The sequence below is a fragment of the Oppia nitens genome, unplaced genomic scaffold (genome assembly GCF_028296485.1).
Source record: "Oppia nitens isolate AA-2021 unplaced genomic scaffold, nextdenovo-longstitch-racon4-pilon3 scaffold8_pilon_pilon_pilon, whole genome shotgun sequence".
NCBI lineage: Eukaryota > Metazoa > Arthropoda > Arachnida > Sarcoptiformes > Oppiidae > Oppia > Oppia nitens.
The window spans coordinates 3,297,501-3,318,817 of NW_026533252.1; the positions used below are offsets into that span (position 1 = coordinate 3,297,501).

Sequence of the window (21,317 nt, forward strand, 5' to 3'; positions counted from 1 at the left end):
GTCTATGCATTTTATTGTCAATATTTTGATAAATACTATGTTTTAATTTTGATTATAAATATAAGTATATTTATTATGTTGTAATTTAATGTAAAACTAAAACTGTGAAACAAATAGGCGTCAAATTACTTGAGTCATTGGTTGTAATTTTAGTGGTAATAAACAAAAATTTAATTTAATATCACTTTTAAAAAACATAAAATACATTATATGTATAATTAATTTAATTAATGTTACAATAAATGCATGTTTTCAATAATAATTATATATAAAACTAATAACATTTTTACAGTTTAAAAAATTAATTCACATAAAAAACTTTATATTATTAATAGTAATTATGATATCAATAATCAACAACAACAACAAACTAATAAATGTATTGTAGTTATAATTTTTGCTATTATTTTTGGCTTAAAAAAAGTTTTTTAAGGGTATATTAAAAAACACAATTTCTGATTAAATATTATTAAAATTACTATCTCTCAGACAATAACGTTATATTTATATATTAAAAAAAATGTAATATTTAATAATGTAGTAATAATACTCATAGGACATAGTATTAATTTTTTTTGTAACTTTATTGTATGACTAATACATGTATTAGTAATTAATTAAAAGTAAATGCAATATAAAAATTATTTTGTCTATTAATGTAAATATTAATATATTAAAAGGATTCATACATTAGTTGTCTAAACGCATACATCAATAGTGTAATGCATTATACATATTATGTATTACATAATACAGTATATTCATTGTTAGTACAGTTATAGAACACTACACTACAGTATAATAAAGCAAACAAAACAAACAATAAATACATTACTATTACTTTTACTGTATTCTTCTAAACTTAAAGTTCTAAAACAAAAATTCATATATTATTAGTAAATATAATAATCGTATAATAAATATATGAATATATAAAATGAATGATTAGTTTTGTACTGAAAAAATAAAACACAAATAATAATAATATGAGTGATAATAACCACAACAACAACAATAGTAATAATAATAATAATAATAATAACAGCAATAACAGCGATGAACACCACTTCAGACGCGCCCACAGTTTAGATCCGACAATGACTGACAACACAGACAATACCAGTGCCGCCGCCGACAGAGACGGAAAGACTGGCGGCGGCGGTGGTGGTGGCCATCGGGCGGCATCCGTTCACGTGAATCCATTGTTCAATGTTCCGCACAACGCATCCGTACGCCGACAGGTATCGGAACCGACAGATCTACGACATCGAGTTGTACGCAATGTTAGCCGAACTGAATCTATCAGAGAGTAAGAGAGTTATCTTAAATATACCACTGATGATGGATTGTGACCATTGAATGGTACTTGAATTAACTGATTAATTGTTTTTAATTAATTCATTCAATGATAATAGTAATGTCATAAAACACACCAAACAGTTCTTCGGCATCGATAACAATCCGTCCAACGATGAGATTTGGCGACAACGGCGTCAAAGACTATTGCGTAACTTTGGACGAGTTAGACAACCGGTTTCAGTACGGGATTCAATCTTTTATTTTAATTTTTATTGTTAACTCTTTCTGTCATGTCTTTAATGTCCGATATTTTATTTTTCGTACCATTTTTTTTGTTGATAGGAAGAGCCCATTCAGATGTCCACTAGAATGGGAACAATCGAATCTTCAGGTTTTGATGAAATTGACGGTGTTTTAGCTACTAATAAACTAACGGATATTATAGAAAACAGACAACAACTCATGACAGAAGCGACGACGACAACAGTTCCACAGGAAGACACTGCCAGACGGCCGGCACTTAAGATAACATTCAAAGCGATCGCAATGGCGTCCAATGTAAATGTCCTATTTTGTTGGTCATTGAATTATTTTGTTTGCTGTTGTAGTAGTTAAATGGTAAAAAATTAAATACTAAATCTAATTATTATTATCAATCAAACACAAAAAAAGGCACTGAAAAATAGTTTATCAACTCGTGCTGACCAACAAACAACAGCAGCGACACCCGAATCAGATGACGAAACATTGGATATAAGAGCCGGCGGAGGCGGCGGCGGATCACAAACTTTAACGACGGCCGACAGTGTTTTCTATCCATCAGCCGAAATGGTCGGACAAATTGATGACGACTTCTTTTATCAACCAACTCAAGTGCCTGAAGAAGAAGATGAAGAGGAAGAACACAATGAAGTCGATGGTCGATACGCTCGATCAGCAATGCAACGACCAATTGGTTGGCATATTGATAGACAAGAATCTATTCGTGAAGAGAAAACATTTCAACAGATGGTATCCATAAGAAAATAAAATAAATTTTATGTTTAAAAATTTGTTTTGTTTTCTCTTAAAATATCTGCAATTGTTTAGCTCATTGACAAACTTCTTAATACGGATAACTCTAATCGTAAACATTTCGGTCAGGGATTTATCGATCGATTATTAGGTCGAAGAGCTAAAGAAGATTTGACTAAAGAAGAACGCAAAGCTGTTGAGGATCACATCGACGACTTTCGGCCATTCTTTACCTATTGGATAACAACTGTCCAGATATTGATTATGATTATAGCGCTGTCTTCCTATGGTTTCGGTAGTATTGGCACTGGTTTTGAACAAATCAATGGTTTGGTTTATGTCAAGAGTTTGTCCCTACAACAGGTCGACTACTTTGAATCGAGAAATTTTTGGATCGGACCGCGAGCTGTGAGTGAAAGAGATATTCAAAAAATAATAATTATTATCACATTTTGTTACAATAGGCTGATCTCATACATCTGGGAGCAAAATACACGCCATGTATGCGAAAGGATCAGAAAATTTATGACATTATTGATGATGAAAGAAGAGCTGAACGAGAGACTGGTTGTTGTATAAGAAATGACAACTCGGGTTGTGTTCAGACATTCAAAGATAAATGTTCTGTACGTTTGATATAAACAATACCTGTGATGATATGTTTGCAATGAAATGTTGTTTTTATATATTTATTTGATAAGACCCTGTTGTCGACATGGTACAAATGGGACGGCCATAACTCACTACAACGATCATCGGGACCCGTATGCGGTCAGGACCCGCGTTATTGTGAACAGCCAGCATCTATTGATCCGTACCAATGGTCCGACGATATAACTAAATGGCCGGTAAGTGTTATTTATTTCATTGAAATGAATTGCAATTAATTACCTTGGTATTATTATTTTTTTTTTTGATAACAAAAAACAAACTACCCCTTAGATTTGCCGCAAACGAGGTTCACCCTACTCATATTATGAAAAACATATGAACTGTGAGCTAATTGCCCGTCCCTGTTGTCTCGGTATTTACGGTACAGTAAAACCAATTTATCTTTTTTTAAAAATATTTATTATTAATTCATAAAATCCTAATTTAATAAACAAAAAAATTGTTTGTTTGTTTTGTTTGGTAGGTGAATGTCACATAACAACTCGTGAGTATTGCAATTTCATAAAAGGAAGATTTCACGAAGAGGCCACTCTATGCTCACAAGTAGATCCATAATTATATTAATTTCTTAAATTAAGATTTTTCAAAATAATTTTTTAATTACTGGTAACAAATTTTTTGTTTGTTGATAAATAGGTGTCGTGTATGCGTGATGTTTGCGGAATGATTCCATTCTATACGGACGACAGTCCCGACCAATTCTATAGGATATGGACACCAATCTTCTTGCACGCCGGTATCCTACATCTAGCGATTACAGTACTGTTTCAATACTTTATAATGAGAAAGATTGAAAAAAATATCGGTTGGCTGCGCTTATCGATCATCTACTTTGGATCGGGTATTGGCGGCTATCTGGCCAGTGCTGTATTCCTTCCATGGAAGGGTGAAGTTAGTGTTATATAGTATACTGTATAACAATTGTATTAAACTATTTTTTATATATAAAAAAAAGGTGGGACCAGCCGGTTCTCTATACGGAGTGATGGCCTGTTTTTTCATTGAACTAATCAACATGTGGTCATATATGGAAAATCCTGTACACGTTTTGCTCAAACAATTGCTAGTGGCCGGTGTCCTACTTATATTGGGTTTCCTACCCTGGATAGACAACTATGCCCACATCGCCGGCTTTATTATCGGTTTGCTATTGTCGGCCGCAGTGATGCCATACATTCAACTGAGTAGTTCCAAAATGACACCAACTCATCGTATCATACAAATAGTTGGTTGTTTGCTAACTGTCCTATCGATTATAGTCATACTGTTTGTCATGTTATATAAATATCCCATTTATGACATTAAATTTTTCAAATATTTGAATTGTATTCCACTGACGGGTGACTGGTGTGCAAATCAGGACATCCAAAAGTACCGAAGCGATGTCCTATAGTCAGATAGTATCCATATATATACTGTATATAATGTATATACAGTATTATCCTATTATATAGAGTATATACACTATAAATTTATATATATTTTTGATATTAAATATTCTAATAATTATTGCAGGGAGATATAAAGATAAACTATAAATATTAAATACTATTATTTATAATTCCAGTAATATTTAAGCATTTAATTTTTATATATATATTTTTTGTGTTACAAATTAAACAATCGAAAGCATTATAATTCATATTATTTATAAAAATGTATATAACATTTGCTAATCAAATAAATACAAATTAATACAATTTTTTTTACTAATATACATATTTTATTAGAAATATACAATTATATGTAGATATTATTTACCGTATTTATATAATATTATTAATAAAATGTATTTTCTTATAAATTCTAAATAAACTTTTTTAATTATTCAAACAATTTATGACATTATTTTTTTTGCTATTGGAGTAACCAATTACCGATAATATGATGTAATTTTATTATCATATTACTGGTAATTATATTGTAATTTTGTTATACAGGTATATTTTTAAAAAATATTAAAGTTGACGTAATAATAATTATGATACAAATTAGATAAACATATATTGATAAAAAAAATTGTATTAAAATATATACAGTACTGTATATTATACAGTGTGTATAATATATTTTTTAGATAGTTTATAAATTAGTTATTTGTGGGATATTAAACATAAATCAATTTACAATAAAGTAAATTGTTTGGACATTTTTTGTTGTTGTTGGAAAAATACTTTATTTTTTAAACTTGTTTTTTTGAAAACTTTATTAATATTGACTTGGTTAATAATAAAAAAAAACATTGCAAATTAAAACACAAGGTTATTAAAAATTAGTAAATTAGTATTAATTAATTAAAAATAATGGTATTAATAGTTTAAAAATATTATCAAAGAATTAAGTATGGTGTTTTTTAAAAAAATAGGGGGCGAAAAATATAGGGTGGGTTAATAAGGTGGGTCAAAATTTTTGTATACATATATAATCTAAAATAATATTATCGTATAATATTGAACAGTAAATGTATTTAAATAATAAATTTCCAGTAATTTAATTATAAATAATAAACAAAATGTTGATTTACTTATACACAAATAAGTTATCAGTTTTTTTTGTACAAAAATTAATTATATACACAACAACTTCACCCCTAAAAAAATCAATTCAAACCCCAAACAACCATAAAAACAATTGAATACAATATAACAATACATATAATATAACTTATCGTCTTTTAGTTCCGCCAAAACCCGATGTCGTAGTTGTCGTCGATGACGATGAACTATAACCACCCGAAGGCGATGAAAACGGCGAACTTCTAGTGTGTCGTCGATCGAAGTACGAACTCTGGTCATTGTAGTTGGTATTAGTTCGCGAACCAAACAAATAGCCGAGAGCTCCGCCGGCCAATATTCCCGAGAAAAATCCGTTACCATTGTTAGCCGCTCTAGTTTGCGGACCTTCGGTGTTGAACCCATAGCTGGGACCCGAAGATGAAAAACTGGAACCACAACCACTACCACTACCGGGACTGTTGTTGTCGTAGTAGTCCGATCGGAATCCGGGCGGCGGTGGAGCTCGCGTTGAGCTGCGTGGCGGCTGACCAGTGGGTGGATCGCGATTTGGTCGCCGAAGACATACATAGTATATGATAAATATGAGGGCAACGGCTGTTAGGATAAACCCGAATGAAAAGCCTTTTGTCGGTTTGCTTTTCAGATTACTGTAGACGTAATCACTAGCAAATCCTCCGCCGCCGCCACTCGACTCTATGGAGTACTCGAGTCCGCACGAGCCGACCAACACATAGTCGTCGTCGGGATAGTCGTAACCCTCGCAGATTACGTCAACGGTTCCAAACTTATAGTTACTGTTGATCTGTGCCTTACATTCCCACTGAACATCTCTTCCGTCTGATCCGCGATTATAGCACTGAACATTTTGGCCCCGAATGGCGTCGCAATGGCCGCCAATACATTTGAGTTGCGGCACAGAACTCGAGCGGCGGCCAGTTGTCCACTCGTTCGGGCGCAGTGTCAATACCTGGACATCTTTCAATTTGATCTTATCCTTGCGACAGTCGACACCCAAACCGCCGATGAAAGCGATGATGATTATCATCGTCGTCGTCGCCGATAAAAACATTGGTGACCAATAAATTGTTGGCGAAATTAACTTCTTGGTGGTCATCATTGAAACGGTAATCACCCGATCGATAGTCTGTTGTAATTGTATAGATCTGTTGACAATATATATAAGATATCAATTGAAAATCACTTAATGTATGACTCAATCAATCAGTCAATTACTGCTGATATTAATAATAAAAAAAAACCAAATGATTGTCAAGACTTGTCTATCACTGATTGGATGTATTTCTTTGACTATTCATTACGTCATTAAACTATTTGAAGGAAAGAATTGGTAAACAAATAGTCACGTCATAAGTGAACAGTCAGTCCATCAGTGAATCACATGTTGTTTTCAGTGGTCTTTAAAAATCCATGTGTTGTTTGTGTCGTATGTCTTATAAGTCGATCACTAATTTGATCCATCAATTGACAGATCAATCGATCGATTAAAGTGATAGTTAATTGAGATAAGGAAGAAGCAAAAGAAGAAGAGATGGTCAAAGACAACGATCCGTCGGACGAGCGTTTTGCTCATGTGTTAACTGATCCCAGATTTCGGACACTTCGCAAAAGTGACAAAAAAGTTAAAATCGATAAACGCTTTCAGAAGTTGTTTACCGAAAAAAGATTTCAATTGAAACACGCGGTCAACAAAAGAGGTAAACGCGTGAAGAATGCCGACAGCTATAAGAAGATGTATGATTTGGACGATGAAGAAGAAGAAAAACAAGAAAAACAAGAAGAAGACAAAGTTGTTGAAGACAAACGTGAAGATGTGATTGACAATGACGTTAATAATGATGAAGAAGTGGCCATTGAAACGATAATTCCAAAGAAACCAAAAGTTATGAACGCAAGAGGAGACGATTCAGATGAGGACAGCGACAACATATCGAGTAGCAGTGAATCAGAAGAGGACAGCGATGTCGATGATGAAGACAGTCAAGAGATTGACCACAATTGGAACGAATGGGCCAAAGATGTTCCGCAAACAGAAGTGGCGACCAAACGATTTGCCATTTGTAACATCGATTGGGATCGTATTAATGCAACCGATTTGTTTGTTTTGATCAATTCGTTTAAGCCGTCCGGCGGTTCCGTAGTGTCGGTCAGAATTTTTCCGTCGGAGTTTGGTTTGCAACGAATGAAAGTGGAGGCCGAAAAAGGTCCGATTGAGTTCATTAAGGCCACCAAAAGTGATACTAATATTATTGACAATGATATTGAAACCAGTGATAATGAAAAAGATGAGAACAATGAAGATGTTGATGACGACGATGAAGAGATTAAAAGTTCGGAAGAACTGAGAAAGTATGAGTTGGAACGACTGAAGTACTACTATGCAGTGGTTGAGTGCGATAATGGCGGCACCGCTGATGTACTTTACAAAGAAATTGATGGTATGGAGTACGAGAGCAGTTCGTCGACACTCGATCTTCGCTTTATTCCCGATGACATGACTTTCGGTGATGAAGAAGGGGTGGTACCGAAGTCTGAGTGCTACGCTATGCCTGATATGACCACATATAAGGCGCCACAGTTTATCAACAGTGCTCTTCAGCAGAGCAAAGTACGAATGACTTGGGATGAAACAGATCCCAAACGTAAGAATGCATTCGAACGTGCGTTCGATGCTAAAGACGACGGCGACGACTTGAAAGCATATTTAGCCACTTCTGATGAAGAGGACGAGGAAGAAGATGATGAGGAAATAAATGAAGAGAAAGAAGAAGAAGATGCTGAGACAGTTCCTGGAGGCGACACAATCGTTAAAACTAGAGAAAAGATTAATAAATATAAAGAACTATTGTTTTCATTAAATGAACCAAAAAATGGTAAGAAGAATGGTGACAATGACGACGACGACATCGATATGGAGGTTACGTGGGAACCAAATCTCAATCAAATGGCTGAAGATGTGGTCGAAAAGAAAGAGCGAAAAGATTGTTCAGTATTTGAACAAAAATATTTGGAAAATAAGGACAAACGTAAACAAAATAAAAGAAAACAACAATCAGATGATGAAGAAGAAGAAGACGAAGAAGAAGAGTTGGGTGATAGCGATAAAGATGTTAAAGAGAGTAACTTCAATGATAATAATGATAATAATAATAATAATAATAATAATAATAATAATAGCAAAAAACGTAAGAATAAGCATAAGAAGAAAAATGATAGAAACTCATCAAAGACTGATCCAGAACTGGAACTACTACTTATGGATGGAGAAGAAGTCGATGAGAAGAGACATTTTAACTATAAAACTATTGTCGAAAATGAAATGAAAAAGAAAAACAATAACAAACCTAAAGATTCATTTAAAGTAAGTGTTGTTATAATGAAAATAATAATTGCTTTTAATTGTAATTATTTTTTGTTGTTTTTTTATTTCAATTTAATTAACAGTTTGACTCCGACGACCCGCGTTTCGGAGCTGTTTACACATCACATCACTATAATGTCGATCCATCTGATCCACACTTTAAGCGAACCGAAGCATTCGAGCAGATAATGAAAAAATCAAGAGAGAAAAGTTTGTCTAATGAAAGACAAAGACAACAAGAGAAGAGTCAACAATCATCCAATAATAATGATAACAATGGCTTAAGAAGTTCGTGGACACATCTGGTAAAGACTGTTAAGAATAAGTCGAAACAATTGTCCGAAACTAATAAAACAACGAATAAAAAATCGATGAAAAAATTCAATATCAAACAAAATAAATTCAAAAGTTAAACAATTTTTATTAATTTAATTATAATACACACTATAATCTACATTATATTTTTTTGCAAATAAAATACAATTTATTATTATTATTATTATTAACTAAACAATTAAAACAAATCGATTCCCTAATAATTATTTCAAATATTAATAATATATTTTTATATCTGTTTTGAGTCAATCAAATCCCTAATATATTTACTGTATGTCAGAAGACATTTACTTATTAAGCTATTGTCCAGCTTTGGCCTTCTTCTCTGCTTCTCTTCTCTCGAAAATAAGTCGATGTTTTTGTTTCATAAAAGCGTCGACAACAGTATGAAAGTGTCCCAAATCTCCATCTGATCCAAACAAATGTTGGAATTAGAGAAAAACATATATTACTACCGATAAGATAATGGCAGATATATATAACTAACTGGCCTTTAAAAAAACTATTTGGGTAATTGTTTGCTCAAAATCAATCTATACAAGTGTGTGTCTAATACTGTGTCTTATATCAAATTAAACAAAAAAATGGACATACATTTGATGTAATAGTTGAGTTGGGCGTCATCGTAGTCTTTCTTCTCCTTCACACAGATCGGTATATTGTCTCTAAGGTGAGAGAAGTCGTTGACATTGCGGACATAAGTCGTACAATTGACAAAACGATAGCGCAATATATTGATGATCTGTCCGTCAACTTTCCTGAAAGAGAGAGAGAGAGAGAGAGAGAGAGAGAGAAATCAAAAATAAGATATAAATTGTTTAATTGGTCAAAGAAGTTGAAAACAATATGGTGTGTATCTGTCTGGACTGGACTCCGGAAGCATATAATTTATATCCTAATCTCATACTTGTCTCGTTTGTATTGTTCATTGGCCTCATAGATGCAGGCCTGGTCATCGGTATAGCATTGGTCAACAGTGGGTACCCGACGAAAGCGTTTGTGGTAATAGTATTGTTTGGGTCCGCGATATTTTTCAACAACATTGTCTAAATTTGTGTCAATTGTATTAAAAAAAATGATTAACATATTATCAGTTGACAACAACACTATCACATTCAATGGATTAGTCCATCAAAATGTGATCAAATTATCCTTACGTCTGATCCATTCAACGGGTCCGTCGACAACAGCGGCAATCACTTTAAACGCTTTGACGGCCGGACTCTGGACCATATCGTCCAATATCGGTGTCTCAAACATGTCATTCATGCGGATCTCTTTCTTTTCTCTGTCATTTTCTTCCGGCATTGTGTCTTGTCTTCAGATGTCTTCAATTGAATCGGTTTTTTTTAATATGAATTGAAACTATAATTTCAATGCAATTATTATTTGTATTGACTTTGTTTTGTTATTACTGTTTATAAACACATTATATAAACATAGGCTATAAAATCCAATACACATATAGCGTACACATAAATATATAGTACTGTATATAAACAGTATATAGCACTGCTTTCTACTGACATACTGTACTTATTAGATTCTGTTCTATATAGACATTGTGTACAGTGTGTGCTCATATGTTTGCAATGAAACCTAATTATTTTTTATCCAACTAAACATTTAAACCATTATTTGATTTTTTAAAACTATTTGATTTTTTTTATTATTAATAGTATCGTAATTATGATGATTACAATAATTTTATTTTTTTTTTAAATGTATTAATTTAATATAAGTATGAATATATTATATTTGTTGAGTTTTTTTAAATTGAAAAAAATATTTTTTTAAAATTACTTGAAATTATACATTAATTACTTGAAATTATTTATAAATTAGAGTAATTGTATGAATTTATTTTAAATTTATATATATGTAGATATATTTTTTAAAACTTTTAACTAAACAGTACTTATTGTAAAATTATTTATTTTATTTATTTATTTTTGAAAAAAACTACTAATATATTGTCTGGGTAATTTTTTCTCTCAATTATTTCAAATTAAATTTAATAATAAAATTCCGATCAAAGTTGTTGAGAGTTTTGAATTTATTTTATCAAAAAAAAAAAAAAATCAATATTATATTTTGACAATATATATACATGTATATATAATTACGTAATTATATATAATATGACCTGGGCAAATTTTGTTTTAGGAAAAAAATTGGTTCAATTTTTGTTGTCGTTATTACAAACAAAGAAAATACACACAAAAATTTCTATACAAAAAAAAAACTTAACTAATAATATGATTATTATTATTATAACTATAGCTCTTATATATATATACAGTAAGTCCGGGTAAAAGGTATGTTAGAAAAAACTGGTGTTTTTTCTTCTGTAAAAGGAATGGTATGATTAGGTGTTGTCATGTAATACCTGTTGAGTCGGTTATATAGTATGTATTATACTGTATATTGAGTGCAAAACCAGACCTACTCTGTACACAAATACATAGCATTTAAGTGGTAAGTATGCCATACATTACATACACATTCTCTGCACAACCATTTCATTCAAACTATACATACATTCAATTGATTTTGTCTGTGAAAAGGCTGTGCTCTCTCTCTCTCTCTCTCTCTCTCTCTCTCTTTGCTTCTCTATGTCTATCAAATCCCAGCTCTCCATTCACATACACACATATATACACACACATACAGTGTTGATGACCTACCAGTGCGAGCGCATACCCATCACACATATTATACATAGACGACAAACACATACAAATAACTGCCAGTGCTATCCGTGAAAAAAACCTATTGTCAAATAATAATAATATCTGGCCATTAATTGCCGTAATTGTCCGTAATATATAGGACATTAAGACACGGCTTAGGTTTGGTTTTAAATTACTTCCAACATATCATTCAAGAAGTAGATCCACGCGTCTCTCTCTCTATAAGAGGTAGGTTAACATATATTCTTAGATAATTAAATCATAAATGGTTTGATCCACACATTTCTGGTACCAATTTATTTTGTTGACCAATTTGTGTTGGACTATCAATTAAGATATCACTTATTAATTAATTAATTAATTATCTAATTTGATTGTAACTTCTGGTTCTTCAAACACATCCGTATATATCATATACAGAATCTGTTGGTCCAAAAAACCCTATTATTTGAATGGTTTAGTGTTAGTGTTTGTGTGTTGTGTTGTCTATGATGTCATTGATGTCGATGATGGCACAGCAATACTGTCTCAAGTGGAACAATCACACCAATAATATGGTCAAAGTTTTTAACCAATTGCTCGACGACCAAGACTTTTGCGACGTAACTCTGGCAGTCGATGGCACCTTCTTGAAGGCCCATAAGCTGGTACTGTCCGCTTGTAGTTCATATTTCAAGGATCTGTTTGTATCCAATCCGTGCAAACATCCGATTGTTATACTCAAAGACATACGTCTGGATGATCTGAAAGCTATCATCAATTTTATGTATTGCGGCGAAGTAAACGTCTCGCAGAACCAATTGGCGGCACTGTTGAAGACGGCAGAGATACTCAAAGTCAAAGGACTGACTGAAGTCAATGACAAACAAACAGATTCGTTGTCGACACCGACCAATAAGTCGGTGGTCAACAACAGCAACAACAACAACAACAGTAACAATAAGAGTACAAATGACACGCAATTATCTTCAGCATCATTACAGCCGATGACACCGATGTCGACAACAACTATGTCGGGTGTTGTGACCAGAAAGAAGAGAAGAAGACGAGCCAATCATACGACAAACAGCAATAACAACAACAATACATCACTTTCCGGTGAAAGCGATACCATGATGTCTGGCGAAAGTGATGACAGTTGTTGTGGTGACGAATCGTTAATTCAAAAGAAATCAAAAGATAATAACAACTCACCACTGTCTGATACGTCGACCTCGCGATCGGCAAAATTGTCTTCCGATGCCAATGTGACCAATAAATCGACGCCCAATAAATGTGATTCATCTCAAGTATTAAATATCATTCAAACCCGACGGCGACAGCAATCGTTTCAGCAACAGTTGATGGAAACAGCGGTTGCCAATCGTGACGACGACATCGACGCCAATGATGAATCACTACTAATGGATCCCAACAGTGAACACCATCACCACCAACAACAACAGCGAGTTAATAACGGAAATGTATTGATTGATTGAATTGTTTTAAAAATCTTTAATTACCGCTAACTGATTACTTAATAATATATTTACCGTTAAATAGCAATTGGAGCCGACGTGGCCGTCGAGTTCAGAGCACAGTTCAGCACTAGCGTTGACCATCAATGATGATGAAGAAGAACTAGAAGAAGGAGAAGAATCTAACGACATGTTTGGTTAGTATTTAATTTGTATTGATTTGTGAATAATTGTGATATAAATTGTGAAAATAATTTTCTGATATTTTTATATTTCAATCAATCAATCAATAAATCAGATGTTAAGCCAATTGTCTCATTTGATGACTCGTCATCACAGATGTCAAACGCATTAGTATTACGAGAAGATTCGTCTATTGTATTGTCGAGTCCTACCGATCCCAATATGAATGCCGGACCCAGTTCTGCACAAACAGGTATTTACAAATTTTGTTTGTTTGTTAAATTGTTGTTTCTAAACATACAGTATTTTTCCTGTAACTTACCGTAACTATAATAATATTAAAGTATTATTGACACACACACCTCCCTAACCCTCCAACAAGAAAAATCACATATTTAATTGTATTATTCATATTTCAAATTTTATAATTGATTGAAACAATTATTAGCTCTAATTAAGACCACTATATATTTGGTGGACAATTATACTGTATATATGTATATATATGATATTTTGATAGTTTTAAATATATTATTAATTGCTTGATATTTATGTAATTTATAATTTATATATTCATATATAAGAGAGGGAGGGCGGGAGGGATTAGGGGGAGGGTTGGATGTAAATAATTTAGCCGCTCATATAATGAATCAACTAATTGCAACCATATATCATATTATTATTGTGAAACCATTTTATATATATTTAGGAAAGATATGTGTCTGTCATCTCTGTCATCTGACATTCACCGCTTACAGCAGTTTAAGAAGACATATGGCCAGACATTATACAGACCGAGAGAGATATGAATGTGAAATCTGTATGAAATCCTATTCCCGGAAGGATTACCTAAAAGAGCATAAAAAACTAAAGCATGCGATTTCATAACCATATTATTATTACTATTATTTTTGTATATAATATATATATATATAAATTTATAATATAATATTACTGTAGTAATAGATACAGTAAATTAATTAATTATACATTTTTGTTATTATTATTATTATTTGTTTTATTTTTAATTATAAATTAATCAAAGAAATGTCATTTAATCACACTTTAAAAAAAATTCATTATTTATCTATTATCATATATTAATTATTAATTTTTTATTATGTATTTATATTTATATCACCATTAATTGTCATATTTATTGCTCATATTTATTTTATATATTATATATATAAATATATTTAAATATAGTAATTAATAATATAATTGGCCACCGGTTTTTACACTATTATATATATATAGAAAAAAATAATCTAATATATATATATATATATATACGTATATAATAGTAAAACATATTTTTATAATTATAATTAATTATTATTAATATTATTATTAAACTATAATAATTGAATTCCTAAATACAGATCTATGAAATATATATATATATAATTTAATTGATTCAATCGATTATAAAACTATTTATTATTATTCATTTTAATTATCCCCTAAAAACCAAATATAATGTTATTTGAAACGAATTATTACATAACAATAATAAATAAAATAAATGTTTTTTGAATTATAAGAAACAATTGTGTTTTCTCTCTATCTATCTATTTCTCTCTCTCTCTCTCTCTCTCTCTCTCTCTCTCTCTCTCTCTCTCTATTTCATGATTTTATGATCAACTAATAGGTGGTAAAAGACGATCATTGAGATCAATGGGCTATCAATCGATGCCAAACATGAGATACGCCGACAGTCGTAGCGAATGTCCGTTTTGTAACAAAAGGATTGTAAACCTGAGAAGACATATCAATGAAGTACACGTCGGAGTGCTCTTCCAGTGCCAGATCTGTTGCCGAAAGTTTAAGAGAAAAGACAAACTCAACAATCATTTGATCTCTGAGCACAACATCTGATCTTAAATTTTTTATTTTATTTAGTTTTGTTTTTTTTGGTTTTATATTTTATTATTAAAATAATATATGGTATTAACTTTTCAATTATTAATATATATTAATTATTATTATTATCATATCTTTATGAATATTTTTGTTTTGTCATTATTATAAATTTTATTATATAATTTTATTTGAAAATCAATTTGTTTATGTTTGTTTTTAATTAAATACGTTATTTAATCACTATATTTAAAAGAGACTTATTAGTTAAAATAATATATATATCAATATATATATATTATTAAAACTGCCAATTAATTGTTGTTTTTATTGTTGTTGTTTTTAATATTATCATTATTATCATAATAATTGATGTTTTATATTTCACATTGATATATAATGAATAATATATATAAATACAGTATATGATATACAATAATTGTATGTTATTAAATTATAGCTAATATATATATATATATATAATTAATTAACAATTGTCAATTAATATTCAATGATAAAAAATATTATAATATTCATTTATTAAATTATAATACAGTATTTACACTAATTTAATATTTAAAAATATCACTTCATTATTCAGATAAATACGGAAAAATGTTAAACAATGTAATATTATTTGTTGTAAAATGGTTTCAATAAAAAATGAAAATAACTTTTAAACTTATTTAATAAGGAAGTTATTTATTTATTTATTTAATTACTTGATTAATTATTTTTTTATTATTTATATTTTTAGACAAATTTAAAACAATTAATAAAAAAATTAACAAAAAAATATCTATATAAGTTACATGTTATATACAGTATATTATAATAATATATTATTAAATATTTAAGTTTAACTTGGACAATATTTCAATTTTTTTTGTGTAAAATAAACTAGGATTACAGGTAAACATTTTATGTTAATTTATTATATGTATATTTTTGTAAATGTATAGTTAAATTTAATTTGTACTTAATATAAGTTTTTTTTTAAATGACAAGTTAAATAGACAGTTATCAATTAATCATCAAAAAAATTGATAAAAATAAATTACATTTATCAATTATACTGTTTAATAAATACATTAATTTTAACTTTATAAAAAAAATTATAAATTATATTTTATACATCTATAATAATAATTTTTTTTATACAAGTATCATACCGGTAATATATACCGATAAATACAGTATTAATTATCATATTTAATAAATTGTGATAAAAAGTTATATAAATAATTTGTAACAAAAATTTTTTTTACAAATTAATTTTTTATGGCCCATAATAAATCTCATTGATATAAAAACTACTATTAATTTTTTTTACATAATAAAATAACCATGATCGTAATCTATGTGTGTGTAAAATAACAATAAAATGACATGTCATTGAAATATTTTTGTTATGTTATACAACACACACACATACATAACATTGCATAACTGTTTGCATCAATAATTTTGTACAGTTAATGTAATATTTATTTATTTTTTTAGATCAACTATTGCATAAATTAATAATAATAATGATTAATTAATTAATATAACCTTGTAGAAAACAAGTTTAAATATATTATCATAAAACTTATATATATACTGTATATAATTAAGAAAATTATTAAGATTTATTATGTTATAACTTATAATTAAGATATGTTTAATAATTTTTTGTTTGTTAACACTTATACTCTCCCACTAAAATACTACAGTAAATTTTTGTATGATATAAAAGTCTAAATATAGTTTTATTAATTAAAATATTAATAATAAAAATATTTTTATTAATATACTATATATAATATATATATAATTGCTTTGATAAGCGTTTGAAATAAAAGATTGATTTTTAAATCGACAGTTAAATTGCACTCAACATTAAGCTTTAGGGCTTTAATGATAACATTGTTTTATTTTTATTAAACAATATTAAAAACATATTAAATAACTAATAATTTAATAAAACTATCAGTTTTTATATAAGCAATCGCTGACTGTGTGGTACAGTAAATAGCGGTCACATTATAATAATAATTATATAATCAAATAAGAGATTAATATAAAATATAATTATAATAATAATAATAATGTTTTATCGTTAATAACTTACGAGACAATTGCATCTAAATTTGAAGACAACTTTTACCACACAATATCTTCACTGACCGTTGAACAGCAATAATGGGTGATATCGTTGAACAAATCGTCTGTAAGACTAGTGATCTACAAAACAATGAGTTTGTATTTGATTTAATCTGTTTTCTCTTTTTTGGTGATAATAACTAATTGTTTTATTTATTTTTTTAAAAATTTTACGAAACAAAAGGAAACGGGTATTTGATTTGGCAGAAGACGGCGGCAAAGTATTGGTGATCAAACAGGACGACAAGTTTATGGCTATCGGACACAAGTGCAGCCATTATGGGGCACCTCTGGTCAATGGTATGTCATATAAATCATATCTGTTATCATATTGCCGGTCTCTCTCATCACAAAAGTGTTTAATAATAATATTATCTATCTATCCAAACATCCTATCGACAGGTGTATTATGTGGCCATCAGCTATCGTGTCCGTGGCACGCCGCAACTTTCAACATAATTACCGGCGATATTGAAGACTTTCCCGGCTGTGATAGTTTACCCGTACACGAGGTTCGCAACCCATTTTACTATCCATTCAATTGATCCGATGGTATCTTAACGACTTTGTTTATTTGATGTTTATGTAGGTCATTGTTAAAGGTGATAATGTGATGGTCAGAGCCAAGAAAGCCGATCTGAAACAAAGTTTTCGTGTCAAGTCGTTAAGCCCTAAAAATGACAATAATGTTTTGACATTTGTGATCGTCGGCGGCGGTAAGTGTCTATTGAATTGGTATTTAACAGTTTCTAAAGATTTAATTGTTGATATAATAATTTCTGTCATTTGATAATTATCTCCGACATCCCATCCCTTGTGTGGTAGGACCGGCCGGTTTGCAATGCGCCGAAACACTGAGACAGGAAGGCTTTACCGGCAGAGTTGTCTTGATCTCCAGTGAGGACAGCTATCCATATGATAGGACCAAATTGAGTAAAGTATGAAATGATAATAATAATGTTAATTATTATTTGGTGTTTTCTACTAAAAAAAATTTATAATAAATTAAATGATTTTTGTTTTGTTTTTTTTTAATTGGAAAAGACTTTAACATCTAAAGTCAAAGACTTGCTTCTCCGGTCTGAAGACTTCTTAAACAAAGCAAATATCGAAGTGATTTTGAATGCAACGGTTGAGAAGTTGAACACCAAAGAGAAATCGATTCAATTAGATAATGGATCAGTTGTTAACTTTGACAGAATATTCTTGGGTACCGGTGTTAGGTATGGACTAAAAATCTAATAAATATAATAATAATAAGGAATTTGTTGTTTTTTTTATAAAAAAATGATAATTAATAATATTATGAATAAAAAAATTATAGACCAAAAACATATGACGCGAAGGGAAACAATTTGAAAAACATTTGCTATCTTCGGACTCATTTGGACGCCAACTTTATTGCCGAAAATGGCCCCAATAAGGATGTAGTGATTATTGGCACTTCTTTTATCGGTAATTAGCTAATAATTACCAGAACTTTATTTTTTATAAAAAATAATGTTATACATGTATAAAATGGGGTCTAAATTATTATATAATACTGTTGTATATAAGGTATGGAAGTGGCAGCCTATCTCAATGGCAAAGCAAAATCGTTGTCAATAATCGGTAAAAGCAAATATCCGTTTGCCTTGACATTAGGCCAACAAATTGGTGAACAATTTCGCAAACTATACGAATCAAAGGGCATAAAATTCTACACAGAATGCGGTGTCAAAGAGTTCTGTGGCGATAACGACAACCAACTGAAGACTATTATTCTTACCAACGATGAAGTTCTTAACGCAGATCTTTGTGTGATTGGAATTGGTTAGAGATTTGTTGACAAAAAAAATAATTAATTAATTTGAATAACTTCTGTATACAACAGGTGGTGAACCAAATACCGATTATCTGAAGGGAACGGACATCAAAATGGATAAGTCGTATATATTGGTCGACAAAAATTTTGAAACTTCCGAAAAGAATGTGTTCGCCGGCGGCGATGTTGTTCGCTATGAGCTGTCAATTGTTAACCAAAGTATTGTCAATGTTGGCCACTGGCAGACTGCACAATCTCACGGTTTGTTTGCCCCGCAAAAAAACAAACAATTTACCATTCAGTACATAAATTTATATCAATGACCTGTTAATCATTAATAGGTAAGAGCGCAGCACTCAGTATGTTAGTCAAGACATCGGATCTAAAATCGGTACCATTTTTCTGGTCAATGATGTTCGGCAAAGGACTACGATTTGCAGGTTTTTTATATTCAATTTGCAAAAGTTTATAATAAAATATTGTTATTATTATTGAAGGAAATAACGAGGGATTCAAAGATATCATAATAGACGGCAATGTTGAAGAGTTTAAGTTTATTGCCTATTATATTGATAATGCCGAAAATGTGGTCGCAGTGGCCACAATAGCCAACGACCCGATAGCCACTTTGTTTACAGCTTTCCTTAGAAGTGGAAAGACATTGACGGCTAAGGAAATAAAGTATAAATTTTTTTTATTTTGTGTCACAAATTAAAAAATGTTATAATTATATAATTATTATTATCTATCGGAATAGATCTGATCCGAAAGCGTGGATCAAGTCGATGAGTGGACAACCAAAATAATATGATGATTATTATTAGTGTTATTATTACCGATACTACCGTAGAAATAATCATATGACAACATTATTATTTTTTTTTAAATTGATCACTAATTCACAATAAATTTTTTTTGATAGCATTTTAATTTACTAATATGATATATATATATAAAGATTTATATGATTTATAATATTATATACTGTTTAGGAAATAAAATAATTATATATATAATAAATGACTAATCAATCAATCAATCAATCAATGGGTCTATCGGTTAAATCTAAAAAATCTATTCTTCGATCTCAAAACTTCTGGAGTAATCAATCTTCTGGAGATAATCGGCCGCATAGTACTGTTTGAGTGGTCTCTCTATTGGTCGCCTAAGAAAATCGTCCCAATACTGTGGCCGCTTGCGACCGATTGAGGCCAAGTATGCGTTTTCTTGTTGCTGGCGACGGCGGCGGTCAATCAAAACAAAGTGGACAGTTAATTATCGGGAGTTATATGATAGTAGTTACCGTAATTGACGGCATCGTATATAATCGCATACCTCAGTGACGTACGGTTTGCTCAGGTATTTAATCACTTGTTCCTCGTGTTTCATCTGTATGAACAACGATAACTTCTTGCCTAACGTCACTTTCGGTACATACCGGTGCTTACTGTGTAATGTATGGCCATCAGTAAAAAGTGGACACAAAAAGTTAATTAATTAAATTAATAATACAATTGAATCAAATTGTCAAACACATACCCGGTCTGTGCATTTCCCGGAAATTTCGGTATCGGACCGACATATTCGGGTCTGAATGACCGCAACAGTAATGTCAATCGCATGGTGTGTATGTGTGTGTGTGTGTTGTCCGCCGATTGATTGATTGGTCACAAACTTGAAACCGACGATTCAATTGACGGCTAATTTATTAAATAATAAACACAACAAACAAATGTGTGAATACAGTGATTGGTATATCAATGATGACAAACATTATGTTATATAATAACTTTATTTTTGTTAAAAAAAATGTTATTTTATTATAAATTTTTGTTTTGATTTTTATGTTTGTTTAACTAAATTTGCTAAAAAACCAATTGTTTAATTGTGTTTATTATATATATATATTTTAATTAATTAATTAATATATAATTTTATTTAAATACAATTTTTTTT

General features: G+C 30.4%; 7 protein-coding genes across 7 annotated transcripts; 4 read left to right on the top strand and 3 right to left on the bottom strand.

The window, feature by feature from the left end:
• Positions 1 to 977: 977 nt before the first annotated feature.
• Positions 978 to 4,444, top strand: LOC128963985 (inactive rhomboid protein 1-like). The gene is made up of 11 exons (XM_054310538.1): positions 978 to 1,309; positions 1,416 to 1,539; positions 1,642 to 1,857; positions 1,972 to 2,310; positions 2,389 to 2,721; positions 2,778 to 2,939; positions 3,015 to 3,161; positions 3,256 to 3,346; positions 3,449 to 3,528; positions 3,622 to 3,876; positions 3,941 to 4,444. Exons 1-11 carry the CDS (start codon positions 987 to 989, stop codon positions 4,376 to 4,378), a joined length of 2,508 nt encoding a protein of 835 aa, XP_054166513.1. The 5' UTR covers positions 978 to 986; the 3' UTR covers positions 4,379 to 4,444.
• A 946-nt stretch (positions 4,445 to 5,390) lies between these two features.
• On the bottom strand, positions 5,391 to 6,813 carry LOC128963987 (store-operated calcium entry-associated regulatory factor-like). The gene is made up of 2 exons (XM_054310541.1): positions 6,735 to 6,813; positions 5,391 to 6,664 (listed from the first exon to the last, which is right to left on the bottom strand). The coding sequence occupies exon 2, from the start codon at positions 6,616 to 6,618 to the stop codon at positions 5,650 to 5,652; it is 969 nt and encodes a 322-aa protein (XP_054166516.1). The 5' UTR covers positions 6,619 to 6,664; positions 6,735 to 6,813; the 3' UTR covers positions 5,391 to 5,649.
• Positions 6,814 to 6,871: 58 nt separating this feature from the next.
• LOC128963986 (uncharacterized) lies at positions 6,872 to 9,343 on the top strand. The gene is made up of 2 exons (XM_054310539.1): positions 6,872 to 8,880; positions 8,964 to 9,343. Exons 1-2 carry the CDS (start codon positions 7,051 to 7,053, stop codon positions 9,291 to 9,293), a joined length of 2,160 nt encoding a protein of 719 aa, XP_054166514.1. The 5' UTR covers positions 6,872 to 7,050; the 3' UTR covers positions 9,294 to 9,343.
• Positions 9,344 to 9,413: 70 nt separating this feature from the next.
• On the bottom strand, positions 9,414 to 10,641 carry LOC128963989 (NADH dehydrogenase [ubiquinone] 1 beta subcomplex subunit 10-like). The gene is made up of 4 exons (XM_054310543.1): positions 10,374 to 10,641; positions 10,124 to 10,262; positions 9,811 to 9,974; positions 9,414 to 9,625 (listed from the first exon to the last, which is right to left on the bottom strand). Exons 1-4 carry the CDS (start codon positions 10,522 to 10,524, stop codon positions 9,516 to 9,518), a joined length of 564 nt encoding a protein of 187 aa, XP_054166518.1. The 5' UTR covers positions 10,525 to 10,641; the 3' UTR covers positions 9,414 to 9,515.
• Positions 10,642 to 11,898: 1,257 nt separating this feature from the next.
• LOC128964412 (protein tramtrack, beta isoform-like) lies at positions 11,899 to 15,430 on the top strand. Its single transcript, XM_054311001.1, has 5 exons — positions 11,899 to 12,137; positions 12,330 to 13,372; positions 13,452 to 13,563; positions 13,665 to 13,802; positions 15,204 to 15,430. Exons 2-5 carry the CDS (start codon positions 12,398 to 12,400, stop codon positions 15,428 to 15,430), a joined length of 1,452 nt encoding a protein of 483 aa, XP_054166976.1. The 5' UTR covers positions 11,899 to 12,137; positions 12,330 to 12,397.
• Positions 15,431 to 17,512: 2,082 nt separating this feature from the next.
• LOC128964438 (apoptosis-inducing factor 3-like) lies at positions 17,513 to 20,292 on the top strand. Its single transcript, XM_054311030.1, has 12 exons — positions 17,513 to 17,652; positions 17,742 to 17,857; positions 17,960 to 18,069; positions 18,147 to 18,273; positions 18,383 to 18,495; positions 18,602 to 18,780; positions 18,882 to 19,012; positions 19,115 to 19,369; positions 19,431 to 19,622; positions 19,703 to 19,801; positions 19,859 to 20,042; positions 20,119 to 20,292. Exons 1-12 carry the CDS (start codon positions 17,597 to 17,599, stop codon positions 20,165 to 20,167), a joined length of 1,611 nt encoding a protein of 536 aa, XP_054167005.1. The 5' UTR covers positions 17,513 to 17,596; the 3' UTR covers positions 20,168 to 20,292.
• Positions 20,293 to 20,350: 58 nt separating this feature from the next.
• LOC128964439 (uncharacterized) lies at positions 20,351 to 21,114 on the bottom strand. Its single transcript, XM_054311031.1, has 3 exons — positions 20,901 to 21,114; positions 20,697 to 20,808; positions 20,351 to 20,594 (listed from the first exon to the last, which is right to left on the bottom strand). Exons 1-3 carry the CDS (start codon positions 20,981 to 20,983, stop codon positions 20,436 to 20,438), a joined length of 354 nt encoding a protein of 117 aa, XP_054167006.1. The 5' UTR covers positions 20,984 to 21,114; the 3' UTR covers positions 20,351 to 20,435.
• Positions 21,115 to 21,317: the final 203 nt, after the last annotated feature.

Excerpts from the sequence above, each read along its gene's own strand:
- LOC128963985 (XM_054310538.1), top strand. The coding sequence starts at position 987 with ATGAGTGATAATAACCACAACAACAACAATAGTAATAATAATAATAAT. Across the intron at positions 1,858-1,971 it reads CGATCGCAATGGCGTCCAAT|GCACTGAAAAATAGTTTATC; the intron begins GTAAATGTCCTA and ends ACACAAAAAAAG. Across the intron at positions 2,311-2,388 it reads AGAAAACATTTCAACAGATG|CTCATTGACAAACTTCTTAA; the intron begins GTATCCATAAGA and ends GCAATTGTTTAG.
- LOC128963987 (XM_054310541.1), bottom strand. The coding sequence starts at position 6,618 with ATGATGACCACCAAGAAGTTAATTTCGCCAACAATTTATTGGTCACCA.
- LOC128963986 (XM_054310539.1), top strand. The coding sequence starts at position 7,051 with ATGGTCAAAGACAACGATCCGTCGGACGAGCGTTTTGCTCATGTGTTA. Across the intron at positions 8,881-8,963 it reads AACCTAAAGATTCATTTAAA|TTTGACTCCGACGACCCGCG; the intron begins GTAAGTGTTGTT and ends TTTAATTAACAG.
- LOC128963989 (XM_054310543.1), bottom strand. The coding sequence starts at position 10,524 with ATGCCGGAAGAAAATGACAGAGAAAAGAAAGAGATCCGCATGAATGAC. Across the intron at positions 10,263-10,373 it reads ACCCGTTGAATGGATCAGAC|ACAATGTTGTTGAAAAATAT; the intron begins GTAAGGATAATT and ends ACACAAATTTAG. Across the intron at positions 9,626-9,810 it reads ACTCAACTATTACATCAAAT|ATGGAGATTTGGGACACTTT; the intron begins GTATGTCCATTT and ends TGTTTGGATCAG.
- LOC128964412 (XM_054311001.1), top strand. The coding sequence starts at position 12,398 with ATGATGTCATTGATGTCGATGATGGCACAGCAATACTGTCTCAAGTGG. Across the intron at positions 13,373-13,451 it reads AGCGAGTTAATAACGGAAAT|CAATTGGAGCCGACGTGGCC; the intron begins GTATTGATTGAT and ends ACCGTTAAATAG. Across the intron at positions 13,803-15,203 it reads ACCCAGTTCTGCACAAACAG|GTGGTAAAAGACGATCATTG; the intron begins GTATTTACAAAT and ends ATCAACTAATAG.
- LOC128964438 (XM_054311030.1), top strand. The coding sequence starts at position 17,597 with ATGGGTGATATCGTTGAACAAATCGTCTGTAAGACTAGTGATCTACAA. Across the intron at positions 17,653-17,741 it reads AGTGATCTACAAAACAATGA|GAAACGGGTATTTGATTTGG; the intron begins GTTTGTATTTGA and ends ACGAAACAAAAG. Across the intron at positions 19,623-19,702 it reads GCAGACTGCACAATCTCACG|GTAAGAGCGCAGCACTCAGT; the intron begins GTTTGTTTGCCC and ends AATCATTAATAG.
- LOC128964439 (XM_054311031.1), bottom strand. The coding sequence starts at position 20,983 with ATGCGATTGACATTACTGTTGCGGTCATTCAGACCCGAATATGTCGGT. Across the intron at positions 20,809-20,900 it reads CCGGGAAATGCACAGACCGG|TAAGCACCGGTATGTACCGA; the intron begins GTATGTGTTTGA and ends TACATTACACAG. Across the intron at positions 20,595-20,696 it reads GCAAACCGTACGTCACTGAG|CAACAAGAAAACGCATACTT; the intron begins GTATGCGATTAT and ends CGCCGTCGCCAG.